Below are 23303 nucleotides of genomic sequence, written 5' to 3'. Positions count from 1 at the left end.
TTGGGCGGGAGCATAACAGACTTGGATCTGACGATCATCCTGATTCAGGATTGATTAGCCCAGGACAGTCAGGTGGTTCGGACCTGACAGCATTAATCAGACTCGGAAAATGTTTTGCATCATTACGCGTTAACAAAGTAGGCCCAAACCATCACCAGCCTAGTAATCACCGATCAAATTCTTCTCCTTCCATTAACCTGTTCTTAAAATTTCCACTGCAACTCGGGGTAACAATTCGGAGCAAAGACAAGGCAATAGAATAAACAAACAAAAACTATCTACATCAAGATTTGCCATATTCTTGTAGCTGGAAGCAGACTCGGTAGGAATCCCAGCGTTGATCAGACCACAACACTATTTCCCGCCTTGCCAATTGAATACAACATGCAGTATCTTGTATTAATAGTGACTGCTACCAACCATGTAACGATGAAAATGGCTGCCATGGCAATGCCAAAGCCTCTCCCACCAAAACGTTAAAAGGAGTCAAAATACGTCATCTGTTAGAGCAGATGTGCTGGCATGTATAGTAAAGAGATGTGCAGCACGATAGATTTCCAAAGATCAAGATACCTAAGGAATTAAAAAGAGAAAGCTGTAAATATATCAGAATTTGGAACCTCTTCCCCCACTACCACGTCCAGAAGCCATTTTCCCCAGGCTGCCACGAGAAACAGCCTCGTAAGCATCTTGCCTGCTTCCCTGTGTGTCAATCAAACCACTTTTAGAACTAAGTCCAGTTTGCAAGGCTTGATGCAGGCTAGTGTTTGCGCCAGGTAACATTCCCATGTGCCCCTGGCCCTGGGCAATTTGCTGCTGTTGGAGTAGAAGCTGATGTTGTTGTTGATCTCTAGACTGAAAGGGGGGTATTATTTAGCTGGAAAGGGAACTTTGGGTTGGGTTGCTGCAGAGGTGTTGCGGCTTCAGCTTGCTGCATGTAATGTTCTTGTTGCACAACTGATTGCAAGGGATTCTGCACTTTTTCTAGATGTGAGCAAGAAGCTGTCATGTCAAGCATATGAAACTGGAGTACTAGCTAACCCACCTGTGAAGGCACTGTTGGAGCTGTTGGTTGGGCATCAGCAATGGCAGCTAAAAACATCAGGTTGTTCTGAAGCTGCGCTTGATAGCTGAGTTATTTAAATATGTAATTCAGGTGAGCCAATCTTCTCTTCCATAAATATAATATTAGCAATTATGCAACCAGAATGAAAGCTGTTGTTATGAAAGGACCGCTCACATGGCACTCGTCATTACCATGAGATTATCTATTCAAATTCTCAAGGCCAATATGCAAATTAACAATCAATTATTGTGTTCGAACTTCATGAATAGATCAACTCATTTGAAACTTGTGGAGTAACTCACGAAGGGGAACATTCTGAACATCTAGAGTTGGTCATATGAAATGAGAACCCACACCAATAAGTTGATAGCGTGACTACTTAGAATGAGAATGAGGATACAAATTGGATAAAACCATTCCCCAAATAATTAGGATGGCTATGCAGTTCCTTCTTAACTGTTTTACCATGTCTAGGGCCATTTATTCTATTAAATTCAAGGCTGGCCAGCAATTCCAAATCAACCTGTTAAGGTGTTTTGCCAAAAACCATGTACTGTTGCCTATGGTGAAGACAATAAAATCTATGGGGGACAAAACAAACAAATCTACATCCAGTGAAACTGAACCATCTCAAGCAAATACTTCTCATGTAGCCACTCAATGTTGCTACACATCTCAGTTGATGTTACACTTGTGCTAATCTATAAATCACGGACAAGGACAAGAGGATATGGAGGCATGAGACATGACATTTTCCAAAAAAGTAGGGACACAACACAATTGAGGTACATTACTTAATAAAATATATTTTTATATTTTTAACGGCACAATAATGTATCAAAACTATATTCCAAACTCATAAATATGTATTTAAAATTCACAAGCCAAAATTCCTAATGAATAACTTTAATCTAATTAACAATCAACTCATAGTCCAATCATTTTCGTCCCTCACAATCCAATCAATGTTAAGAGCTAGATGATAGAAGCATGACGACTGAATAGCCATGCAATAAAAAACATGGAGAAACTAAAGAATTATGCAATTGCCAGGTCAAACAGAAAACTTAAAAAGAAAACCCTTAATTTTTAGTATTCGAAGTGTTTGGATAGGGGACAAGTGCGTCCCCTCCCATATCCTTTTAAAAAAATTTAAGAAAGTGTTTAATGTTAACATGCCATGTGGGGCTTGTTAACCCCTATAAAAGGGTGTCCCCTCTCATATCCTTTTAAAAAAATTTAAGAAAGTGTTCAGTGTTAAACATACCATGTGGGTTTGTTAATCCCTATCAAAGGTGTGTTAAAAGTAAATGCTACTTGTAGATGACATAGTGTTGGTGAATGAGACAAAAAAAGACGTGAATACTAAATTCAAGATACAGAGAAGTTGTAAATTAAATAGAGCGAAAACCAAATATATGGAATGTTAAGTAAAGTAAATATATGCATGTGGAAGACGTCATAGTAAAATTAGAAGAGCAAGATATACTAAGAGAAGATCAATTTAGATATTTTGAATCAATCATCCAAAAAAACAAAGAGATTAATGAGGTTATCTAAAGAATTATGATATGATGGTTAAAATAGAAAAGTGTATTTGACGTTTAATGTGATAATAATATTCCATTGAAGTTGAAAATTGTATAAGACAACTATAAAACCAACTTTGTTGCATAGCACAAATCAATATGAGAATGGTAAGATATGTGCAGCCACACAAGAAAAGATAAAATTAAAAATGAGGTCATATCAAGGTTGAAGTGGCTCTTATTGAAGATAAGAAGCAAGAGACACAATTAAGATGGTTTGATCATATGAGAAAAAGACCAATAGAGGCCCTTGTGGGAAAAGCTGATAAGAGTGGAACAAGAAGGCAGCAAAAGAGTTGGAAGAAAACCAAAAAAGATGGGTGGGAGACACTTAGGTTTGATAGTAAGTATATGAGGCCTTACAAAAAATAAGGTTATGGATAAAAATGAATAGAAAGCTAGTATTCACGTAGCCGACCACACATAGTAAGATAACGACTCGGCATGTTGTTATTATTTGTACTTGAAAAGGTTATTAGTTGTATTGTTTTAGATTCCCATAATACCTTGTGAGCCATCACCAATTTTTAGATGGCTAGATGTGGTCTTGGTGTCCAACCAGTGTTCGTTTAAGGTTTAAAATACTCTAAAGGTCATATTTATATTTATGAACTTGAAACTAGGAAGGCCTTTAATCACATGAATTGGAGTTTTTATTGGATGCCAAGGATAACTTTTGGAGTTTTGGTACAAAGTACAGTGTTAGCTTAGTTACTATATTTCCACAAAGATATTTTGACCTTGCAAACAAGGAGCCAAAGGGATTTCTCAATAGTCTAAGAGGTTTGAGTTAGAGCAATCCACTATCTCATTTTCTTAGCTTTACCATCTAGAGACTGGAGGGCTATAGATGGGATAAGCACTTATAGATTGGATCTAATTTGAGTGTCTCCATTTTTTATTACATATGGCATTTTTTGTTCAGTAGTATTTTAGAGGGTTAGAGGGGAGGAGCACCTTTTTGGACTTTGAAGCTATATTTCGTTTGTGAACTAATTTGGCCAAAAGTGAGATTATAGTTCTTCCGTCAACTAAGGAAATCTATCTTAACCTCTAAAATTGGTTGCAAGGTGAAAAGTCTTCCTACTATGCACTAGATTTGGAATGGGGTTATTGGCTTCAATGAAAAGTTAATACCCTTCACATTGCAGCAAACTTACATGTATCAACTGTTTTTTTGTCTAATCTTCTTACCTACTCTCTTGTTTACATCCCCAGCTTCCATTGTAAAAATTGATGCAAAATTGCAAGAAGACTTAGTATATCATGAGGCATCTTCCTTTCATTAAAACTCTTCCAAACACAAAGATTGCTTCCCCATCCCCTTCCTTCCCCTTTTTTCCCCTCAATTCAAACATAGCCTAAAGGACCCACCCATGGTTCCAATGAGAATGGGGCCCTAACTAATAGGGACTTAGGTCTTTTAAACAAAGGTTTTTGGGTATTAGTTAAGGAGATTAGCTAGTGATCCCAAACTGGTTATGAAGGAGAGTGATAGTGGTAAATATGGTAGTTAAGGAATTTGCCTAGGGGTAGAGTTTCTTCTTCTTATGCATTTAGTTTAGGGAGGCAACCAGGAGGCGTTAGGATGATTTTTAAAGTGGGGTATAGCTCTAGAGTTACATCTTCATTGGATAAGTTGTTGTGTGAGCAATTTCTAGACTTTTTTCGTCAAGTATAAATAAAAAAGGTGGTTGCGATAAAATTTTCACTTTCTCCTAATACAGTAATGTGGTCTTTAGCTTTATATTTATTTTTAAGGACTGCCAAATGACTCTTTAAGAATTTGGTCGCCAAGACAATGGGAAAAAAATCTTCAAAAAGAAAAAAAATACAAAATTGAGATAAACTTAAAAAGATCTACTGCAGGTCCATGATTGAGGATTAAAACTTTAGATTATCAAGTACAGATTCAATTTCTTAAGCTAAAAAAAAAAAAGGAATTTACATTAGGTAGTTGAGAAACAGTATACCAATATCTTTTTATCATCATGAATTCTAGACAGAATATCATTGATGAAATAGAATCTATATAACTATCTCCAACTAGTTGGATTCAAGCATGGTGTGTTGTAGTTGTTACAATGATACCTGATCTCAAGTATGGTCTTCAACTATATGGAATAACTAAATTATGTTGGTCAACCATCATCACCAAATAGAAATACAATCAAAGTGTTAAGGGTCTTTGTTATCTTCACCTTTCTATGCATTCTTTAAAGGTTTCACAATTTTCCAGGAATAGCAACAATTTCCTGGCCTCACAACAATGATTCATCAGCTTTTCTACTAATATCCATGCGCTTATATATAAGTATTTAGAAATAGAACATTTTTCCAAGTTCTTCAACATTTTATTTCTTATTGTTGTCATAAGTCAATTAATTCAATATGTACTGGTATCCTTTTAGCAAACAGACACTCTTATGTTCTTCAAATCATCTTTAGCTACAACAATAAAAGAAGTGCATGCAAATGTTACGAAAAGAAGTAGAGAGAGAAAAAAAGGAGCTATAAAATTATCAGAATTAGAAATCACTAGAATTGCACATTTTTGAACTTTGAAGATATTTCTCAACCCTCTTAGATATGCTCAACGCAAAGTTAGGAATTCAACATCTGTTGTTCACAGACTTGAGGGTCATAAACACCCACGCACACTAAGTCATAGTAAAAAGTTAAATATAAAGTTATCAACATTCAATGCATTCAATAATAAATTAAAAACCTGCTCATACCAGTCGAACCAATCACTTACAGGGCACACTCGGTAGATTTTCCAATATTTTGATTTTCCAGTATTGCCAAAATCAAACTTTTGTTTTCATCTAGTAACTGCATTAAAAATAAAATTGTTGTCATTATACTTTGGTAGATGTGCAATTTTCCATCCCAATTCATAAACAGTGAGTATACCTATACAACATCCAGGCATCATAATCATAAAGTCATCTCATTCTTTCAGATAATAAACTAAATATTACATTCCCCGAGTATTGTTCAAAATCCAGTTATGAAAATTCATATGAAAGGGAAGATCATCATTCTCATACATTATTGTCGCTTTGGCTCACAAAAAGAGTTGATAGGACAAACCCCTTGCAATGTGTTTAACAATTAATTCATGTGTCTATAGGAAGCTCCAAGGGATCTGTCACCTGTGTGCATTATTGTACCCTTTTAGAAGGACTTTTTGTCAATCCCATTTTAGTAACAATTATATTCAACATTCTAAGAATTAACTTTTTTTATTTTAACTTGAGAAGCTACAGTCACTAGCCCTAACCCCACTAGATTAGTAAGACCATCAGACTGTTTGAAAGAATAAAATCAACCTTTTGTATCCAGTAACTGCAATAATAATAAAATTGTGAACTTTATACTTTAGATACAAAATTTTCAACCCAAATTCCCAGACAATCTGTATTCTTATACAATACATATTCATGAACTCATCCAATCACGATGACAACAAAAATGGCAATCACAAGCCTTAATCTCACTAAGTGGGAAGATAATGTATTCTATTGGAAAGTGAACGGATAACAGCATTCTTACTTAGAAAAAACATCATGATTATTAAACATTTGATATATATCATCTCTCTCAGTCAAACTCAAAAGTCAAAACACTAACAAACGTTATGTTTTCCAAGTCTTCATCAAAATCCGATTCTAATAAGTTCATAAAGAAAACAGTAATCCATCAGAGTTCTATCTAAATATGAAGCGACAAAGGGCATTCCTAATTTTGTACAAAGCACATATCAAGCAAACTCATATAAATTCAACCTGTACCGAACCGACCATTTTGTCATCCAAGACTTTCCAAACACTCAACTCCAAAAGTTTGCAAGAAAATAAATTCATAAAAAATGGATCAAGAGGCCCATAATACTGCATAAAATGACTAAACAAACTTGGGAAAATACAAAGGATAGACCAAATCAGATAACTTGTAACACTGTATAGAAAAAGGGACAAAGGCATGCTCAGTTTTTGTGTGAGCAATATCAAGATTACCGAACAATTGATACACATAGGGAACAACATTCAGTACAAACAAATCTTTTGAACCTCTTATTTTCTGTATTGGGAGATTTCATAATTTACCGTGATGGTTGTTGCATTTACTTGAACACTGAGGATCAGAGAGGGGGCCAGTAATGAAATAGAATGAAAAGGATAGGAATAAAACATAACATATTTCTGTTTTATTTAGAAGAATAGGAGATAGAGAGTAATGGCTTCCTCCTTGTTGGTGAGAGGAGTGGAAATGGGCAAAAGAGAAAAATATCAGATGTCAATGATGATTATATCCTTCTAATAGAAATATAATTATCTTATTGATTTTTTGTCAATATCTATTTCAATCAAGAAACAGCAAAAAATGAAGAACAATAGACGCAAATAGAAAATAATGGATAGATAGGATTTTGTTAACTTAAGGAAAATTTTTGAATGTTTATAAAATTATTAAGGCTAACATTGTTGCCACAAAATAATAATAATTTCCTCCCTTTTCAGTCCACTGATTCTCCAATTCAAGGGGACAAAAGACAGTGCTTTGGAAGAGAAATGACATAGTATTTACATTCATTTATATTCCACTTATTACTTTGTTTCCCCTAAATGGGAAGAAACCCCATCCACACATGTTAGAGTTTGTCTAGAGTATTGATGGCAGTGATAGCAGTGATTTTTGAACAGGTTATTATGCGGTTTTAGAGGGTAGAGATAGGCGCTATTAAGTTGGGGGGGTAAACTGGTAATATCGATACCAGTTTTGTAATAGACTAGTGTTGAAGTTTGCACAAATTAAGTCTTAAAATCAGAATAAAGACATTAAAGAAATCAGATGTTTTATTTTTAAAAGCCATCGTAACGGTAACTAACCATGTAACAGTTAGTACCGACTTTTTGTTTTCTTTTATGTCTTGTAATTGCTGCCGCCTCTATCCTCTATATATAGAGGGGCCAGCTATGTTTCTGGTATGCGTTTTTTCTTCAGTTTCTTCATGTACACGAGAGGAGAGAAAATCCTAGGTTATTAGACTTTGTAATCTCTGTGAGGGAAGCCTGTGTGAGAAGGCTTTGTGTGTGTACTTATCTGTTCTATAGTGGATTTTGTGGTGTCACCTTCAGTCTGGATGTAGGACTTTGATTCATTCAAAGTTTGAACCAGAATAAACCCTTTTGTCTCTTGTTTTCTTTCTGTTTTCATGTGAGTGTGTGAGAATTGTGTGCAAAGTGTTCGATCAATCACTCAACAACTTGGTATCAAAGCTAGAATTACAGGTGCATAATCAAGATTCACTCAAAGGAGTTAAGATAGAAACCGAAATCAAGAAATGGCTCTATTGGCATCATCCTCAAGGTATGATATTGAGAAATTCAATGGCAATAATGATTTTGCATTGTGGAAAATTAAGATACAGGTACTTCTTGGAAATCTTGGATTAAAAGAGGCGCTAAAGGAGGAGTCAAAAGAAAAGGTTGGAGAAGGGGTCAAGATCCTCTCGGCAGAATAGAAGGCAAATATAGAAGAGAAGGCGTACAATACCCTCATTCTAAGCTTGGGCGATAAGGTCCTCGAGAGGTCTCCAAGATGACTATGGCATTGGAGATATGGAAGAAATTGGACAGCCTCTACTTGACAAAGACACTATCAAGCCGATTATTTCTAAAGGCAAGATTATTTACTTTTAGGATGAAGGATAATCAGAAATTGCAAGATCATATTGACGAATTCAATAAGCTTTGTCTAGACTTAGAGAATATTAATGTTAAGCATGATGATGAAGATAAAGCTTTGGTTTTACTGCACTCTTTGCCACGGTCATGAGCATTTTGTAGATATCTTGCATCATGGTAGGGAAAAGTTGTTTTTCAAAAACTGGACCAAGAAGTCGACTCTTGTTTGGAGAAGTTGAGTCCCCTTTTAGGAAAGTCGACTTTCTAAGTCCAATGGTCAAAAAATTTATCCGTTATGCAGATCGTCCAACAGCAACTATAAATATTTGGGGCTCGATCTTGAGAGAACTTTTTTGCATTTTTGAATATCTAAAAGCTCCCACAAGCTCTCAAGCTTCATTGTCCATTCATCCAAGAGCCTCAAGGCAAAGTGGAGAAGAGCTACTCAAGCCAAATCCAAATATCTCCATCAACCGAGGTTAATGCAATAATTTTTATCATTGCCTTGTACATTTGTGTATGTTAATTGTTTTATTTGTGTCCAAGAGTAGACAAATCTTTGTATTCATTTAAACCATTGTTGTGAACTATTTTTGGTTGCCTAGAACTAGTTAAATCTAGGTGTGTAATAGTTTTCAAGGTGAACTAAGAGAAAATTTTCGTGTTGGATTTAGTGGAACCCCAAGAGTGGTTAGGTCTTAGGAGAGTGGATTAGGTGTTTAGAATATACCGAACCACTATATATTGTGTGTGTCCATTGCTATTCATTTTATTGTAGTAATATATCTTGTGGCTTGCATATTAAACATATCAAACAACTTCACTTATACATATTTATACAAGATTAGTTTTCATAAAATCATCTATCAAGGGTTTTCATATTTAAAATAGTTGAATTTTTAATCACTCAATTCACCTCCCTCTTGAGCGACCATACCCTATGGGACCAACACTCAACGTCTAGGAATTAACGCCCTAATATTCTATAAATATGGATGGGGGGCTAGACATCATTAACGCATGATGCTATTATCTCACCAGAAAGCTTTGAAAGAGGAAAGACTGTGATTTTAGAATAGCTTTTGTAATCTTGAGAGAAGACTTTGTAATCGTGGGGTGTAACCGGCTGTACTGATCGTTCTTTTTGAATCAAAGAAGGCTTCTCTTGAAGGGTTCTTAGGCTGGATGTAGGGTTGTCCTAAGGGACAATCCAAACCAGGATAATCTCGTCTCATGTGGTTTGCTTTACTTTCTGTACTGTATTATTTTAGTTTGATTCTTTAATTTGTTCTTTCAATTTTGATTGTGAGTGTGTGCGGTTGAGAGTGGCATAATTCTTGTTTAAGAAATCTGATCTAGCGACCCTAGGTATAACAGCACATTTACATTCCATCTATTTCTGTTCAACCCCCCCCCCCGGGGGAAACACACTGTAACATTGTGAAAAAAACTGAAAATCCTAATTTTCCTTGCAAGAAAAGAAAACAAAAAATAGAATGACAAGAGAGAGAGAAAGCGGTTGGTGCCAAAGGCCACAATTGACGTTTTTCGAAGGATATACAAGTTCAAGATGAAAAGACAAGGGCATTGTTTGTAGAGAACGTGTTTTCTTGGAATGAAGGGACAAATACATTCCTAGCTTTGTGCGAACGACGTCAACATTATCAAGTATTAGACATAAGTCATGCAAATTCACCCAGATACAATATCAAACACTGGATTATCTACATGATCCAGTTCTTGCTCAAGCTCCAATTCTAAAATTCATAAAGAAAATAGAACCAAAGTTTGATCAAGAAGCCCGTAACACGCACACAATAACTTTTTCAATCAAATTTGGGGAAAATGAGGAGGACAATCAGCCAAATCAGACAAGTTGCAACTCGCTGTAAATAATGCGCTTTAATGGAAAGTTAAGACGAAATAGCATCCTCGGTACTAAGCGAAAACCATCATGATGATCAAGCACTTGACAAACACGAAACAAATGCGCGTATTCCAGACGAACCTTTTGAACTTCCTCAGTTGAGATGGAACCTGGTGGACTTTTCATCATTTGCATCGACTGTTGTTGCATTTTGGAACACCAAATACGCAAAAACCCTAGAAACCCTAATTTCCTCGCAACGAGAGAGAACGGAATCGCAAGACTAGAGAGTTAAAAGACTTTGGTTGTTACCGGCGGCAACTATAAATGATATTTATTAGTTCAAAAGACGGTGTAAAGAAGGCGGCTCGGTAACTTGCCACAGTTTGGCTATTGGGATAGCTTGTTTTCGATTGGCAGTAGGATTGCTTATTCCGGTTGCGGGAAATCCCCGACTGGGTTATTATTATACAGTTAAATTGTTGCCCAAGTAAATTATTTTTATTTGTTGTCTAAATATAATAATTTTTTTTTTTTCAAGTGTCTCAAGAGACTTGCTAGTAACCAGTTTGCAGAGGACCTGCAAGGATTCTGACTTTTTAATGTTTAAGCTAATCTCTAAATGAATATGTAAAATGCTAAAATATGTAGAATTGTAATAATGGAATAGTTTTGAACTATTTTTAATGAAAAATAATTTTTCCATTAATATAGAGGAGGATATTAGAAAAATCGTATTTTTTTATAGACATTTTAAATATCTTTTAAATTTGTAGATGAGTACATTAGAGATGAATAATATCTTAAATTAAGTTTTTCAAAATTTATAATATTTCAAAAAGGTCTTTCATACAATTGGAAAAGAGACTTCTAAATCTATAAATTTTTTTCAAATAATAGTGATTTACTGACACATAAATTTTTAATAGAACCTCTCAAAACTTCAATTAAGCACAATTTAGATAATGTTAATATTATTATATTTTAAATATTAAAAATATTAATATGAGAATGCACCAATTATATTTTTTATATTTAAATATTTTTATTAATAGTAATAAATGTATTTATATTTCTAAATTTTATATTATTAATATATATTTATTAATACCATAAGATTAAGAATTAATTTTACTATTGAAGAACCATAGTGACAAGTGAAAACTGTGAAAAGAATCATTGGGAGATAGCCAGCTTTGGAATCAAAACCGATCAGATCCAAACAGGAGGAAGGAGAAGACAGGGAACCAGAGAGCGATGGGTTACGTCCTGAGAGTGAGATTGGCGTCCTTCTTCGCCGGCGCGGCGACGGCGTCGTTCCTGGGTCTCTACTTTCTCCACGAGGATTACAAGGTTGCTCATCGCTCATTCTCTCAACAGGTAGTAAACCCAAAAAACGAAAAAATTTCATCCTTTTCTTCATCGTATAATTTTCGTTGATCTCTCTTTTCCTTCTGTCAACAAGTTCTCATTTCTCTTTTGTTATCAATTTTCAATGCTTTAAATGTTCTTCTTCACATATGTTTGCCCTCTAGCTGTCTTGTGTTTACGAAATGCCTAAATTGTTTTGATTTTCTGGGGATGAAACCCTACTTCTAAAATAAATCATTCTGTGTGAATTAATTCATAATTTGTTAATCTGCACCGAGTTCATTTAGCTTTGTCTTGGCCCCAAAAAGGGGGCGAGGGGGAAGGCATGATTACGTGAATTCAGAATTTATACATTTTGGGATGTTTCATTCTTACAACCAAATAAAAATAAGTTATTGACCTAATGCATTAGCTAAATTCAGAGTTGATGGATTTGAAAGTTTGAGAATAAGCAAACGGGCTACAAAGAATTATAGTAACAAAAATGAGCAAAATCTTTTGGAATTTTGAGACAACTTCATGCTCGTCTAAAGTCAATAAGCTATGCTGGTTGGTTTCCAAAACTTAATCTTGTCATTGGTAGGAAACAAAGAGAAAGAAAAGCAGATTTTGTTTAATATCCCATGGCAGCCTCAATTGGAAGATTTGCCATGAGAAGACATTCATGGAATTTGCTTTGTCATCAATTTGTTTTTCACCAGGACCGGTCATTCCATAGTTCATGGATTAAGAAGGAAGGAAAGAAAATGAGAAGGATGGTAATGGGAATAGTTCCATAAAATGCATTACCGATGTTTGAACCACCTGGGAATCTTTGGACCATCATTTAACTAATTCTGACAATGCTGGGGAAGATTGTTTAATGTTTATGTGTTGAAATCAAATGAAAGTGAGGGTTAGTGTTTTGAGGAGCGAGTGATTGCATTTGTGGTGGGGAAGTGAACAGAGTGGGAATCAACAACGGCTGGTGGCATACCTGATGAGGTCATGAAACTTAGAGGTCAATGATCATTGTTGGTGGTATTCGTACATTGAGTTCATATTCCAGTCAATGATCTGGGCTGGCCAAAATATTTTCCTCCTGTTTCACGTTTTCCTTAACTTTCAAATATAAGAAATATTTTCCATACAATTTGGTTCTCTTTTTTTTGTTTCCCCCTAAAAACATGGCTTCCAAAATTATCATTATCAGTGCCTGCCCACGGAAATTATGTTTGATCGATCAACTTCTGATAGAAATCCAAAAAAGTTCCTTGATATATGAACCTTGCACCTAGACTTTAAGTCTTATATTTTCTTTCATGCAATGTCAGAGCAAGGGCCGGATGGACACCATTATCATTGTGCAGTTTGTGGAGATTTGTTGTCTTAACCTTGTGAAGCCAGCAAGCTTTGGAAGGAAGAGGGTAGCTTATTTACTAAAAAGTACAAAAAGACACCATGCTTTTTGTTGTTGATTTTATCTCTGGGACTTGGAAAATATCCCCTATTAAGCGGAGTCAATGATAAGCTATCCTGTTATTAGAGTCCATTGCTTGGCGCAATACTCAAATGCTTAGGTTTGCTGAGTGCGAAATAGAGGATCTTGACTTTGAGAGAAGCCAGTTTGTGAGTGCTAACCATTGTTTAGGTTTGTGTCTAGTTTACTCCCTCCCAACACCAGTCACTCTGGGGATGAGGGCTGGAGAATGGCCTTGCCTTTTCAGTGGTAAGCCTTCATTATGAAGGTGGGATCATCAACTCCTCTTGTTTGTATCTTATTAACATTTTTTCGAAGTAATTTTGCTCAGTATTGTTAAGTACGTGGCACTTTGTGTTGAGGATTTTTGTTTGGTAATAGATACGGTAATGGATTATTCCAAGTCCAACTGCAGATCTTAAATTAGGATCCAATAAGATTATGATACTCACGTACTTGTTTGTTCAGATCAAAGGACTGCACGAGTCACTAGACGGGCGCATTTCTGCCCTGGAAAAGCTAAAGGAAATCGAAGCTTCAAAACCTGTGGAAGCAGCAGCAGATTAGATGCCCGAGGGTTTTATGTTTCGGCACTGCATCGCCCTTTTATGGGTACTTTGCACTTATTTTGTACTTTTTTGTCAGCAATTATACATCATTTGATCATCTTATGATGATAACTTCATCACATTAGTAAGAAAAACAAGACCATATATGGATGCTCTTTATGGAATGTCGCGTGGATTTCCTTTGTTTTGGCACTCTTCTTTCGTGTTTTACCCCTATCATTAAACTTTAGTAGAGGTCCTACGTCCTCTCTCATGGAAGGCCTGATTTCCAGCAACTGCCCTAATATTCAGGTACTTGAGATTACCTACTCGCCTTGAAGTCGGACTGATCAAGTTATTACCAAACGAAGCAATGACACAGCTGCTGACAATGTGACCAATCTTCTCACACGCACATGGAGTTTGTAACATCTCTGCTGGAATGATTCTCCTAACGCTGTTACTAGATGTCCAAAATAATCCTTTAGGCCATCTTTAACCACACTCTTTATTTCACCTCATATTATATTATAAATAATTTATTTTTTATTTTAATTTTTGCTAAAAGATTATGCGGACTCGAATCACATTTCCTATTCTCCTATTTATTTCACTCCCTATCTCACTTATTTATTAATAAATTTTAATTTTATTTATTTTATCTCATTTATAATTTTATTATTATTAAATTTATTAATTATTTGATAATTTAATAATAAATATGATGGTATTAAATTTTTATAATATTTAATATATTTGTGAATAAATTTATTAATATGTTTTAAAAATAATTATTTAACAAAATTATTTGAAATATTTTTATAATTCAAGATTTAAAATTTTAATACGTTAAAATTAAAATTAAAATTTCAACAACGATCATATTTTAACGGTTATATTTCAATGGAATATTACAACAGCGATTATATTTTAACAGCTATATTTTATTGGAAGATTCTAACAACGGTCATATTTTAACGATTATATTCTGATAGAATATTCTAATGGTCATAATTCAACAGCTATATTCCATTGAAATATTCCAACAACAGTCGTATTCCTATGCATTATAAATAAATGATAGATTGGGTCAAAAAATTCACAACTCACAAATCTATAACACCAACTGTCATTACCAATATTTAATAATCTCGTTTTAGCCATCATGTTCAACAACATCCGTATGTTATTTCGAATTATCAATGAAGAAGTTGAAGACGATAAAACGAATGAGACTATTGCTACAGCTTTAGTTGAACAATATGCTCAACATATGGATCACGGTTCTTTTTCATGTCATGGTGGATCTATGCTGAACCACCGTGTCATCAATCGCAATAGAGGTGAAGGTCATAAGAGGTTTTATCGGGATTATTTTGCGAATTCCCCAACATATCTACCACAATTATTCCGCAGAAGATTTTGTATGCATCGATCATTATTTCTACGAATTCAAGCAGCAATTAAAACACATGACCAATATTTTGTTCAAAGATTTGATGCCATAAGAGTTCCCGAAATATCATCACTCTAAAAAATGACAGCTGCATTAAGGATACTTGCATATGGATCATTGTTGTTAAAATCCCGATTTTACTCGTACGATTTTACGATTCGAAGACCCCCAAACGATTCAAATCCCATGTAAAATCCAATTTGGGATAAAATCCTATAAAATCTCGATTTTACATGTACGATTTTACGCTTCAAATATCCCCAAACGATTTTACGATTCAAAGACCTCTATTGATTTAAGTTGTAATTTAGAGGATACTTCCAACGTCTCAATGTCACATAACATCTGACATTAGAACTTATGCAATGAATTGTTATATTTTGCCTCTAAATTGGAACTTGATTTAACATTGATTACATAAATTCTAATGTCACATAGCATCTAACATTAATTGCATAAGTTCCAATTTACTTGATTTAAATTATAATTTTTACTTGATTTAACATTGATTGCATAAGTAAATCAAGACAAACAAGTAATTAATTAATGGACCACTCAACCCCAAATTGAGATATTACTTGATTTAATCAATATTAAATCAAATAAAAATTACAATCTAAATCTAATGGAAGACATTGGAAGCATCATCTAAAGAATTTTAAGCTATATTTTACCTCTAAATTACCTATATTTTGCCTCTAAATTGCCTATACCAACCTGCTAGTTTTTGAGCTATATTTGGGAAGTATTATTTTTTGAATTATAATAAGGAATAATCAAGTTATTAAATAATATTAATTCATTTTCTACAAAATTATATTATTATAAACATATATTTACAAAAATTAAAGGGTATTTTTAATTATCTCTAAAATCTTACGATTTTACGATTCGATTTTACGATCCGATTTTATGGACCCTTTGTCGATCCCACTTAAAATCCCGATTTTAACAACCTTGATATGGATCACTTGCAGATGTTGGGGATGAATATGTTAAGATTGCAAAAAAGTACAACAATAGAGAGTTTGAAGAAGTTCGCGAAAGCAGTAGTTGAAGTATTTGAAGAGCAATATTTGAGGCAGCTAAATACTAGTGATATTGCAAAGTTGATGAGTGTGGTTGAGCAACGTGGGTTTTCAGGTATGTTGGGTAGCATTGATTGTATGCATTGAAAGTGAAAAAATTACCCAACTGCATAGCATGTGTTGAGCCAATTTGCTCATATTAATTAAGTTTTGATGATTAACAAAAATATTTTTATAATATAAATATTTTCTCTTATTCATGTAAAAAGTAAATTTATTTTGAATTAAAAGAGAATTGCTTTTAGATATGTTTTCTTGTTTTAATCATTTATGTCTCAAAAGCTTAGGCTGCGTTCTCTTTACTTTTCAATTTTCAGTTTTGAATTTTGAATTCATTTTTAGTTTTCTGTTTTGGTAGTCTGTTTTTAAAAAATTAAAAACGCGTTTTTTTTATCATTTTGAAAAACTATTTCTTAAAATAGAAAATTAGAAAACATGTTATTTTTAAAATTTTAAAAATACATTTTTAATGATATTTTATTCAATAAATTTGATAATTCAGTAAATTAAAAATATTTAATATTAATATATTATTAAAAATATATACATTTTAAAGTTAATGAATTTTGTAATATTTTTTCTCATTATAATAATAAAATATGAATAAATAAATAAATATGTTTTGAGTTTAGAGTTTATTTTAGATGAAAACACTTAAAACAACTTTTTGTTGTTTTGAGTTTTCTTTATAATTTTTTTTATTTTCAAAAATACATTTTTAAAAATAGTAAAGAGAATGCGTTTTCATTATTTTAGAAAATCAAAAATTAAAAATGATTTGAAAACAACAAAGAGAACACAGTCTTATATTTGAATTTTTAAATTTTGAATTAAAGGATAATTGTTTTTAGACATGTTTTCTCTTATTCATACAAAAAATAAATTTATTTTGAATTAAAAGAGATTGATTTTAGACATATTTTATTGTTTTAATCATTTATGTCTCAAAAACTTATATTTGAATTTTCAAATCTTGATTTTTCACCCAAAAAGTAAATTTATTTTGAATTAAATGTGAGACATGCTTTCTTATTGTTTGAGAAACTTTAAATATTTTTTGAATTTCAAACTTCATATTAACTATTTCTTTAGTGGCTAAAATGTTTATAAATACTCTCTCAAACTTATTTTTTGAGTATATAAGTGCTTCCATTGCATATCCAAAGCACCCGAAAGCTCTCAAACGCTCTCAAACAAAGCATCAAAGCAATCCGAGACTCTCAAATTATTATTGCACATCCACCGAAGAGCCACAAGACAAGAGAAGAAAAGTTTTTCAAATCTTTTACGACAAATCCGAACTTCTCCATTTGAGGTTATAAATTTATTTATTCATTTAAATATTGTTGCCTTATATAATTTATTCTTAATTGTTTATTTGTGTATAAGTGTGGACAAATTATTTATAACATTTAAATTATCATTGTGAATTGTATAGGTTTCCTAAAACTATTAAAATCTAGGTGAATATAGTTTTCAAGGTAAGCTAGGAAGGAAACCTTGGTGCAGTGGTTGCCTAGAACCCGTTGTAATCTAGGTGTGTATATAGTTTCCAATGTGAGATAGTGTGAAAACCTTGGTGAAATTATTTTAGTGGAACCTCAATGGTGATTAGACCTTGGGAGAGTGGACTAAATGTATGTAAAGATATCGAACTACTATAAATTGCCTTGTGTCTTATTGTATTTATTTTTATTATATCTTGTGGCTTATATTTATTATTAATCTCAAATATAATTTATTACATTTATCAAATATATATTTTTCAATAAAATCATTAATCAAGAATATTTATTAAAATTGAGAAAAATTTTAATCACTTAATTCACTCCTTCTTGAGTGGCCATATCCTAAAGGACCAACAGCATGGAATGTATACAGGTCATGCTCGTGAACCAACTATTATTTTGGAAGCAATAGCTTCTTATAATCTATGGATATGGCATGCATTTTTTGGATTACCGGGATCATTAAATGACATTAATGTGCTAGATAGATCCTATGTATTTTTTAAATTGGTAAAAGGTCGCGATCTTGAAGTTTCGTATACTATCAATAGACATGAATATACCATGGGATATTATCTTATCGATGATATATATCTCTCATGGCGTACTTTTGTTAAAACCATTCCATTTTCTCAATAGAATATGAAGAAATTTTTTGCTGCACAACAAGAGTTTGTTAGAAAGGATGTCGAATGAACATTTGGACTCCAACAATCATGATTTACAATAGTACGTGGATCGAGATGTATGTGGAATGTTGAAACACTCAAATATATAATGACATCTTGTATCATATTGCACAATATGATAGTTGAAGATGAACATAATAAAATTCATGAAGATGTGAATTTGAATTATGATGTAGTTGATGTTACTTCAACAATTGATTTGTCTCGCAATCGCATAAGTGAAGTTATAGAGTTCATACAAGTTCATCATCAAATTCGAAACAAACAGACTCATATACAACTCCAAAATGATATTATGGAGCATTTGTGAGAACTGTATGATAAACATTCGACTTGAAATAAATTAATGTATTTCATCAAATAAATTAATGTACTTCATTTCTATTATATTAGAAAAAAAAATAGTCAATTTCGAGTTAGCACTCATGAGAAATATCCATCAATACTAAATACAACAACAATACATTACTAAAAGGAAAAGATACATTACTAAATTAATGTTCATGAAAGTCACTTAATCCCAACTCCATACATTACTAAAGGAAAAAAATACATACGTTAATCCCAACTACTTTTACAAATCTGATAACCTTGCACGTCGTTTTTTCTAAATAATTTTGAGACCATTGTAATATTCAATTTGAAATTCATCCATATTACTAGTATCAACGCCTATAATTCTTTCTTCATAAAGCAGTTGTTCTCGCTCTTCCTTTTTTTTTACTCGCTCTTCCCTTTTTCTTTCTATTTTCACTCTTTCTCTTTCCAGCTTTAATATCTCATTCAATTGTTAAGTAATAATATTTCGGACTGCATTCGTTTTTCAGTAATTTTCGTCAACATTTTTATAATTGAATCAGTAGAAACTTTTGTTACCTTAATTTTTTTTTTCTATCAACGTTTTTTTGAAACATTTCTTTCCATTGGTTGTTCCAATAAAGGCTCATTGATTTAAATATCAAAATCAAACAAGTTCAGTGAATTGGGACTAGATGGCAATGATGTTGTAGAAATTGCATATTCAGAAATTTTAGATTTCTTCTTCGAATAACTCGAGACGAATTTGGGTGTATGTCGCAACTCATGCTAGCAATGTAGAAATGTGAAAGAAGATTTTTGTAGGCTTTTGTACATCTCTACTACTTTAGAAATGTAGACGATTAAATAATAATGTCAATAAAACAATGACTAACAATATAATATTAATAATTAGCAAGTATCAAATAACGACCAGAGTTGGTCCTGAGTTTTCTAAGGTCCAGGGCAATTTTTTTCTCAAATGTGCCCCTTTATACAAATTAAATAAAAAAAATTATCAACTAATATTTTATTAAAATTATAAGAATTTACAAAAGATAAAGAAGAATATTTTGAGGTCTCATTAAAACTTTTTTTCAAATATGTAATTTGTTTGTTCTAAAATAATAGAGTAAAATATAGTATTAAATGAAGATTGAACAAATAATTTAATTTATTAAGTTACAAAAATTTAATATCACTAATAGAGAACATGTATTGTAAATATATTATTATTTAATTTTATAATTTAAATATTTAATTAATTTAATATGTTTAATTAATAAGATAAAGAAATGAGAGTTAATTAGATTTGTTTAATTAATAAAAAAATTAACTAGATGTGTTTAATTAATGAGATAGATAGGGGGTGTTCGTGAGAGAAAGAAAGAGGGAGGGAAAAAAATAGGCAAGACGAAGAGAGAGTAATGTGTGTGAGAGAGAGAAAGAGATGGGGGAACAATGGGTTGAGAAAGAAGAGGGGCTTGTGAGAGGGAGAGTTTGTGAGAGAGAATGAGTGGGTGAAGGAGAAATATTAAAAAATTAAAAGGTAGAGAATGTAGCACTACTCTAAAAAAAAAAAAACTTTGTGCCCTCCTCAGCCATGGGCCCCGGGCTGTAGCCCTGGGATAGGGTCGGCTCTGATAGCGACGAAGGTTATCTTATTTTGTTCTATTGTTCCACTTTGATTTATGTCATCTATTTAGTTATAGTATCCATAAAATTTACTCACAGTAAGTTGAATTGTAGACCTACGATGCATCAATGAATTGAGATTTCGATTAGATTCAAATTCTTTATATTGATTGAAATAAACATGAATCATTTTTAATACATTTATTTTGTTTGATCGTTACTGTGTATAGCATCAATATTAATATTTAGCCATGCTGACACGAGCATTAAATTCTCTTACATTGAGAAATTTTTTGTTCGTGGCTTTCTTTGAGTGTTGAGTTTGGATGGGATGGAGTGGTAGCGACATTTGCATACTCGTAAAAAATATTTAGGTTGTCGTTTAGTAAATTTGTATAGTATGGTTCATTATCTTTCTCCATGGTAAACAAAAGCTAATTGGTTACACTACGTATAAAAAATCATGAAAATAATTACTCTTCTTGTGATACAATAACTATTATTTTAATACAACATTAAATAATCTAATTGAATAACTTTGACATCCATTTTTAGGATCAGTTTAAAAACATTATATTGAAATAATGCGATACACGTATACATAATCAATAATTAAATAAACACAAAATGAATAATCAAATATACAAAATAATAAAATACATGCACACACAAAATCTAAACATTCTTCTAGTTAACCAAACACATCTTAACTTAAAATCAAGCAAGACAAGAAATAATTAATAATCAAACAAAATTTTGTATACTAAAGAACTTCTTAATATTAGAAAATAAACAAATAAAACAAAAATACTGGATGAAAATTTCAATTACTATATAAATAATAAAATTTAAATAACTCACTATTGATTTAATTAATAAAAAACAAAATGAACACTCAAGAAAAGATGGGCGTAAATTGATCCGAAGAAGAATGGAATTTTCAAAATATAATGAACTCAATACTTAAATATATACAAAGTTTATATAAAATACAATATATAAATAACAAATCTAGAAGAAGGAGGGAGTCGTCGCCGCTGCTAGAAGAGGGAAGTGTCGCCACTGGTAGGCGAATCTGGTGGTCGTTGCTCATTCTCCTCCATTGTCGTCGCTGCTGCTCTTCACTGTCATCTCTACTGCTTATCATCGTCGTTATTGCTCGTTGCCGACGTCTTCCTCAAATCTCAGATGGAACAGAGACCCGTTGGAGGCGTTTCTTCAAATCTCAAAAGCCAAAGAGAGTCGTTGGAGAAATGCAGGGAGCAAAACATTACTCTTCAACTATAGGGAGCCTTTTGAAACTCCACAAAAATTTGAAGAATAATAAGACAAGTAGGAAGCAACGTTGGACCAAAAATTGTGGGAATTGCTCTCCAAATTTTGGCTTAGCCAACATGGCGGCTCTACGTTAGAAATGGCCTAAGGCCCCGGCAAATTCCAGCTTAGCCCATATCGAGCCTAACAAAAGCATTGCGCTCTTGGTATAACATCATTATTGGAAGTGATTACTCAAACTTTTAGTATTATCAATGAATTAATATATGAGTTATAGTTAAAGTACTCTCTTTTTAAAATAATGAAAACTTCTAACTACTATTTTTCGCATACAAATAAATAAACTTATGGGCATGCTCAATAATTTACAAATTACAAACATTAGCTAAACATAAATCCGTGTGTTCTTTTGTCAACTTATACATTTTTTTTTGTTTAACTACTTAAACTTTTTGTTGTTTTAATAACACTTCGCTACAGTTAATTTGTTAGAATACTCAAATTATATTTCACGCGTGTACGTGTAAAACAACCACTATACTCGCCATATCTTCTTTCTTCAATGGCCAACGATAAACAAGTGCAAACCATCAAGAGGTGACAAGCGAAGGCGTCAAGTGCACGCCATTGTCAGTCGGGAAAGATGGAAGTCAAGGAGATGAAGTTGTTGGCGAAATTGCCTCTTGGCCTTCCACCTTCCTCAACTGATGATGGCTTGCACTTGTCGCCTTCTCCTACCATCAACACCTTTGCTTGCCACTTCTCAGCGGCCTACATTTGCCTCGTTGCTGACCACTAAAAGAAAAAACTGTGATGAAGATAGTGGTTGGTTTGCACTCATGTGAGAGATAATTTAGATATTTAGCGTATGTGCATTACACGTGGTAGATCAATAGTGGCGAAGTGTATAATTGATTCGAAATTATATAATTTAATAATATAATTAAAATAATAAAAAATAAGTATTTAAACAAAAAATATATAAGTATAAAAATTAAAATATGTATTTGATTTTTTTTTTTAATTAATGGGCCATTCTTTAGATTTTCTTATTTGTAAAATCCATTTGACAAAAGAAAGTGTAAGAGGAGGAGAAGAAGAGAGGAAAAGAGAAATGTTGGGTCCGGGAGGGGGAGGGCATTGGGGTGGTGGTGGGGGACATAAGTCATAAGAGAGAGAGGGGGGGCCCATGATGCCCATATATGCCATCCATGGCCACACCTCAACCACGTCCACATGGTGGGGGCTGTTGGAACAGGAGGCATTAACTATAGTGACTGTGGGTTGTGTAACATAATCTTGAATGTGTGATATGAAATGATACATTGGCTGTGTTTCCTTGGCGGGGGTAGCTTAGGAATCCCACCCACATTTGTCCTTTGTCCCCCTCTCTTCCCCTACTCCATTCTGTTGTCCCTCCCACTGGAGACACCCCCTCCCCAATCCCATCCCATCCTTCATCATTTGGCTAACAAGTTAGAAACTGTAATTAAAGAGCTTAGAGTGTTGGATCGGAGGTTATAACACAACCTTATTCACTATTACTTACTTAGGTAAAAAAAACACAAAAAAAAAAAAAAACATTAAAACTAAGCTTATTGAGTCTTTTTAATTGATTGGGTGGGTTCAATTATTGGACCTATTCATACCCTTTTACATTCCCGGGAGGATTCATTGTATAAAAAAAGAAAAAGAGTAGCAATACAAGTGTTAAAAGTAATAATTATTATTTTAATTATTGTCTTAAGCACAGTATTTAATT

General features: G+C 33.0%; 2 protein-coding genes across 3 annotated transcripts; one reads left to right on the top strand and one right to left on the bottom strand.

Moving 5' to 3' along the window:
* Nucleotides 1-373: 373 nt before the first annotated feature.
* LOC127798011 (GRF1-interacting factor 2-like) lies at nucleotides 374-10535 on the bottom strand. The gene is made up of 4 exons (XM_052331285.1): nucleotides 10357-10535; nucleotides 5414-5490; nucleotides 1046-1130; nucleotides 374-973 (listed from the first exon to the last, which is right to left on the bottom strand). Exons 1-4 carry the CDS (start codon nucleotides 10423-10425, stop codon nucleotides 851-853), a joined length of 354 nt encoding a protein of 117 aa, XP_052187245.1. The 5' UTR covers nucleotides 10426-10535; the 3' UTR covers nucleotides 374-850.
* An 853-nt stretch (nucleotides 10536-11388) lies between these two features.
* On the top strand, nucleotides 11389-14142 carry LOC127797835 (uncharacterized). 2 transcript variants are annotated; one of them, XM_052331003.1, is made up of 3 exons: nucleotides 11389-11595; nucleotides 13514-13657; nucleotides 13906-14142. In XM_052331003.1, the coding sequence occupies exons 1-2, from the start codon at nucleotides 11473-11475 to the stop codon at nucleotides 13610-13612; spliced, it is 222 nt and encodes a 73-aa protein (XP_052186963.1). In that variant the 5' UTR covers nucleotides 11389-11472; the 3' UTR covers nucleotides 13613-13657; nucleotides 13906-14142. The 2 variants fall into 2 exon arrangements, with proteins under 2 accessions (XP_052186963.1, XP_052186956.1); XM_052330996.1 differs by lacking the exon at nucleotides 13906-14142 and having other exon boundaries at nucleotides 11391-11595; nucleotides 13514-13806.
* Nucleotides 14143-23303: the final 9161 nt, after the last annotated feature.

This window comes from Diospyros lotus, chromosome 1 (assembly GCF_014633365.1).
Source record: "Diospyros lotus cultivar Yz01 chromosome 1, ASM1463336v1, whole genome shotgun sequence".
Lineage (NCBI taxonomy): Eukaryota > Viridiplantae > Streptophyta > Magnoliopsida > Ericales > Ebenaceae > Diospyros > Diospyros lotus.
This window is presented reverse-complemented; position numbering and strand designations above follow the sequence as displayed.